The sequence below is a fragment of the Lactuca serriola genome, chromosome 8, assembly GCF_051521515.1.
Source record: "Lactuca serriola cultivar US96UC23 chromosome 8, Lser_US96UC23_V15, whole genome shotgun sequence".
Classification (NCBI taxonomy): Eukaryota; Viridiplantae; Streptophyta; class Magnoliopsida; order Asterales; family Asteraceae; genus Lactuca; species Lactuca serriola.
The window spans coordinates 108,865,431-108,870,262 of record NC_136415.1 but is presented as its reverse complement, the minus strand read 5'-3'; the positions used below and the strand labels follow the sequence as shown (position 1 = coordinate 108,870,262).

Here is a 4,832-nt window from a genome sequence, read left to right as displayed (position 1 = left end):
TAAAATAAATCCGTTTTTTTTGAAAAGTACGTGAAATATTCTAATAGAATATGACACTGACATATTCTAAAAAATTATTTTAAAATGCAGAATAAATGAAAAAATCTAAAAATTCTTTTTTTAAATATTATTTTTGGAACTTGAATTAACTAAAAATAAATAAAAATAAAATAAAAATAAATTCCATTTTTTTTGAAAAATACGTGAAATATTCTAATAGAATATTACACTGACATATTCTAAAAAATAATTTTAAACTGCAGAATAAATGGAAAAATCTAAAAATTCTTTTTTTAAATATTATTTTCGGAACTTGAATTAACTAAAAATAAATAAAAATAAAATAAAAATAAATTCCATTTTTTTTTTAAAAATACGTGAAATATTCTAATAGAATATTACACTGACATATTCTAAAAAATAATTTTAAAATGCAGAATAAATGGAAAAATCTAAAAATTCTTTTTTTAAATATTATTTTCGGAACTTGAATTAACTAAAAAAAAATAAATAAATAAAAATAAATTCCATTTTTTTTTAAAATACGTGAAATATTCTAATAGAATATTACACTGTACATATTCTAAAAAATAATTTTAAAATGCAAAATAAATGGAAAAAACCAAAAAATCTTTTTTTAAATATTATTTGCGGAACTTGAATTAATTAAAAAAATAAATAAAAAATAAAAAAATACGTCTCACGGTCTCACAAAATATAGGTGGTCTCAAATTAACCTAACCCTATATATATATATAAAAAACTACTTCGCATAGTTTTTCAAAGAAGCAACTAACATTACAAGAGTTTCATTTTGCAAGACATGAACCAGTCTCCTTATTTATTAGACGGATAATATTTAAATAAGGCGGGAAGCGAATACTTCAACCATTCCATTTGACTGATTGATTCTGTGTGTTCGTATGACGATCGACGACACCAAATCAAGCAGAAGATCAACATTCCTCACACACACACACACTCTCTCTCTCTCATCGCTCCATTTGGGAATCTACAAAGAGAAGCACATCGCGGAAAGTCAGTTTGTGTTGCGTAATCCTCAATCGCCCATCACCTTTAGCCACACTCTATATATACTTACTCGCCCGAATTCCAAATTCCCATCACCCACATTTCTTACCTAAATAGCCGGAGAGAATCTACACACAGAGTGAAAGGGTAATGGGGAATTACAGTGTATGCTGGTGTTTTACTAGGAAGTTCAAGAGATCGGAAGCAGAGCCACCCACTGACGTCAAAGAAGCATTCAAGAAATACTCCGGCGATGGGATCCACATGACGGCAGATCAGTTCCGGCGGTTTTTGGAGGAATACCAGGCCGACGATGGACAGGAAGCTGAGCGTATAGTGGAGCAGATACTTCACAAGCGGCATCATCTTGCCAAGTTTGTAAACAGGAAGTCTCTTTCTCTAGAGGATTTCCATCACTTTCTCTTCAACACCGACCTTAATCCCCCAATTAGATCACAGGTATCTTCGATTTGATCCAATATTCATTCTATTTCTTCCGTTAATTGAGAATTCTAACAAGTCCATATTGGATTTGATTCGTATAAGTACTATTTCATTGATGAGAATGGTTGCTTATTTCGCCCAAATTTTAGGTTCACCAAGATATGACTGCTCCCTTATCCCATTACTTCATATACACTGGCCACAACTCGTACTTGACTGGGAACCAGTTAAGCAGCAATTGCAGTGAAGTTCCAATCATCAAAGCACTCAAACGAGGTGTAAGAGCCATAGAACTTGATCTATGGCCAAACTCATCAAAAACTAATGTGCATGTTCTTCATGGAAGGTATGAAATTAACTTATTTCCATAATTGAAACCAATCAAAGAGTATGCCATCATATTCACAGGCATCATCATGCTGCATGCAGGACCCTGACGAGTCCTGTAGAACTCATGAGGTGTTTGAAAGCAATCAAAGAGTACGCCTTCACAGCTTCTCCTTATCCAGTCATCATAACACTTGAAGACCACCTTACCCCTGATCTTCAAGCAAAAGTAGCTCAAATGGTAACTGAAACATTTGGGTCAATGCTATTTTTCCCTGAATCAGAGAAGTTGAAAGAACTTCTAACACCTGAGAGCTTAAAGTATCGAATCTTGATTTCAACCAAACCTCCAAAAGAGTACCTTACAGCTGAAGATGACAAGCAAAGTAGGTCAAGAAAGTGCCAGGTTTCTGATGATGATGGTGTGTGTTATATGTTGCAGTCAGAAAATGACATTGAAGGAAAAACATCACCTTCATCTCCTGTTTACAAGCAGCTAATTGCAATTCATGCTGGCAAACCTAAAGGTGGATTGAAGCATGCATTGAAAGTTGAAAATGATGAAGTTAGACGCCTAAGTTTGGTTGAACAAGCACTCGAAAAGGCTGTAGAAAATCATGGGCATGATGTAGTAAGGTATAAATTATATAAAGTTTGATAACAAAACATTCCATTAATTTGATACATAGGTTACTTTGCTTGTCTATAACTTATGGTTTAAGGTGTTACAGATTAATAATACGAATTTTATGATCATATCTGTATTTCTTATATGTATTGTGAATGTTTTTTTTTTTGCCAGGTTCAGCCAGAAGAATATTCTTAGGATTTATCCAAAAGGAACTCGTATTACCTCTTCCAATTACAAACCATTAATTGGTTGGCTGCATGGAGCTCAAATGGTTGCATTTAATATGCAGGTTAGCTACTTTTCTATACCTATAACTTCTTTAAACAACAAAAAATATTAATGCTAAATAACAAAGTATGGTTTAATGGTAAATAACAAAGTATTAAGAGCATCCACAATGCATGGTTTAATAAGGTGAAATGCTTAGTTGGCTTTCAATGGATTAAACCCATGCCAAGCTGGCATTCAATGGGTTTGGAGCTCACTGGAAAAAAAAAAAAAAGTTTTTTTCTTTTAAAATATGTTGGAGTTCAATGCATTGTATGCAATAAATGGTAAAGGTGTATGTAAAGTGGAGTTCCTTAAACTTTATAGAGTTGGATGTCTTAGTAACCAATTAATGTCTATAATTAATATTATATTTAATGCAGGGATATGGTAGATCACTGTGGTTAATGCATGGAATGTTCAGATCTAATGGAGGTTGTGGTTATGTGAAAAAACCAGATTTTTTAATGGGATATGGGCCCAAGAATGAGGTGCTTAATCTTAAAGCAAAGATTCCAGCTAAAACATCTTTAAAGGTCAATTAATAGTTAATACCCTTATTAGCAAAATATTCTAGCTGCTTAAACTAGGAATAATTCTTCTTACATTGTGATATTTTATTTAACAGGTGAATATTTATATGGGAGATGGATGGCATTTGGATTTTAAGAAAACTCATTTCGATAAATACTCCCCACCAGATTTCTACACCAGGGTAATTAACTATCTTTACTCTCTCAGCTTAACAATCAAAGTTGTACTATTAAAATATATATGTTTAAATGAAATGGTAATTAAATAGTATATGAAATGGTGGATTAATGAGACAGGTGGGTATAACTGGAGCACCTGTTGATAAGAAAATGAAAAAGACAAAGATCAAAGAGGACAATTGGACACCTGTTTGGAATGAAGAGTTTACGTTTCCATTAGCAGTTCCTGAATTAGCTTTACTTCGTATTGAAGTACATGGTTACAACATGTCAGAAAAAGATAATTTTGCTGGCCAAATTTGTTTGCCTGTTTCTGAGTTGAGGCCAGGGATTCGTGCAATCCCACTATGTAACCGTAAAGGAGATCAATATACATCCGCAAGGTTACTCATGCGGTTCGAGTTCATCTAAAATATGGACCAACCATCTCATTTTCTAGTTTATGTTAACTTAGATTAGCTTATTTTTCAATTTTAGAGGTGGGCTTGGCATGCTAGTTCGTGTCTATCGTTTTCTTTTGTAGAGATTGTGTCATTTGTTGTAGGAAAGAGTTGTTGTCTTTCAATATTGAAATAAAACCTTGTATACATGTTTATGAAAGGAAAAGCTATTACTAACCTTTTGAAAAAATTGAACTTGTCGCTTGAAGACTTGGTGATTTCGATCTCCTTGTTGCTCTTGGAAAGTTTAGCACCCAAAGTAGAATACCTCTAATGGGTCACACCCAAAAGAGTAAAAACCCTAGAACTTTAAGATTTGAATCAATTAAATAATCAAATTTAATCATGATTTAAATCTTTTCCTTATCTATTATCTAGATTGATTCTAGAAGTTGTCTGTAAGCTACTCAAAACCATCCACTTGCAGGGAATTCCAAAATATTCATGTCGCTCAACTATTAAACAATTACTATTCACCCAATGTACTTTTAGATTAAATGTAACTAATTTCAAATTAATTCTAATTAATTTATTGACCTGTAATAAATTAATAAACTATTTATCTCAATCTCTCTAATTAGTTGTAGCTATTTTAGCTCTTGAGGGCAACATAAAAGAGACTTTGCTATTATTTTCAACGTTATACCAATTAGTTATGATATTAGAAACCTATTTCCAACACGATCTTCCTTTCTCGTTATCCCCTCTACTTTATTTCTAATTCCTTTCTTTTGTACTCAACGAAATGCTAGAACATTCCCCTTGCAGATATCCTCATCTAGGATCAAATCGTGAATGCCTTCAAATGTAAGGTTAGTAGTTCTTGATGAACTGCTATTGTACCTGTTCCAGAACAACTCTCGAAAAATGAATATAATAACACTAACGCGTGGATTTTATCATCAAATTTAATTTCAACTGATACTAACCTAGATAGTATCGAATTAAACTGTATGTGAGCTGTCATCGGAATTCCTT

The 4,832-nt window shown here is 32.5% G+C and overlaps 1 protein-coding gene across 1 annotated transcript; it reads left to right on the top strand.

Annotated features, from left to right (window-relative positions):
• Window positions 1–1,137: 1,137 nt before the first annotated feature.
• On the top strand, window positions 1,138–4,107 carry LOC145068523 (phosphoinositide phospholipase C 4-like). The gene is made up of 7 exons (XM_079015500.1): window positions 1,138–1,491; window positions 1,626–1,822; window positions 1,906–2,439; window positions 2,606–2,723; window positions 3,085–3,237; window positions 3,330–3,416; window positions 3,532–4,107. The coding sequence occupies exons 1-7, from the start codon at window positions 1,183–1,185 to the stop codon at window positions 3,823–3,825; spliced, it is 1,692 nt and encodes a 563-aa protein (XP_078871626.1). The 5' UTR covers window positions 1,138–1,182; the 3' UTR covers window positions 3,826–4,107.
• Window positions 4,108–4,832: the final 725 nt, after the last annotated feature.

Excerpts from the sequence above, each read along its gene's own strand:
- LOC145068523 (XM_079015500.1), top strand. The coding sequence starts at position 1,183 with ATGGGGAATTACAGTGTATGCTGGTGTTTTACTAGGAAGTTCAAGAGA. Across the intron at positions 1,823-1,905 it reads GTGCATGTTCTTCATGGAAG|GACCCTGACGAGTCCTGTAG; the intron begins GTATGAAATTAA and ends TGCTGCATGCAG. Across the intron at positions 2,440-2,605 it reads CATGGGCATGATGTAGTAAG|GTTCAGCCAGAAGAATATTC; the intron begins GTATAAATTATA and ends TTTTTTTGCCAG.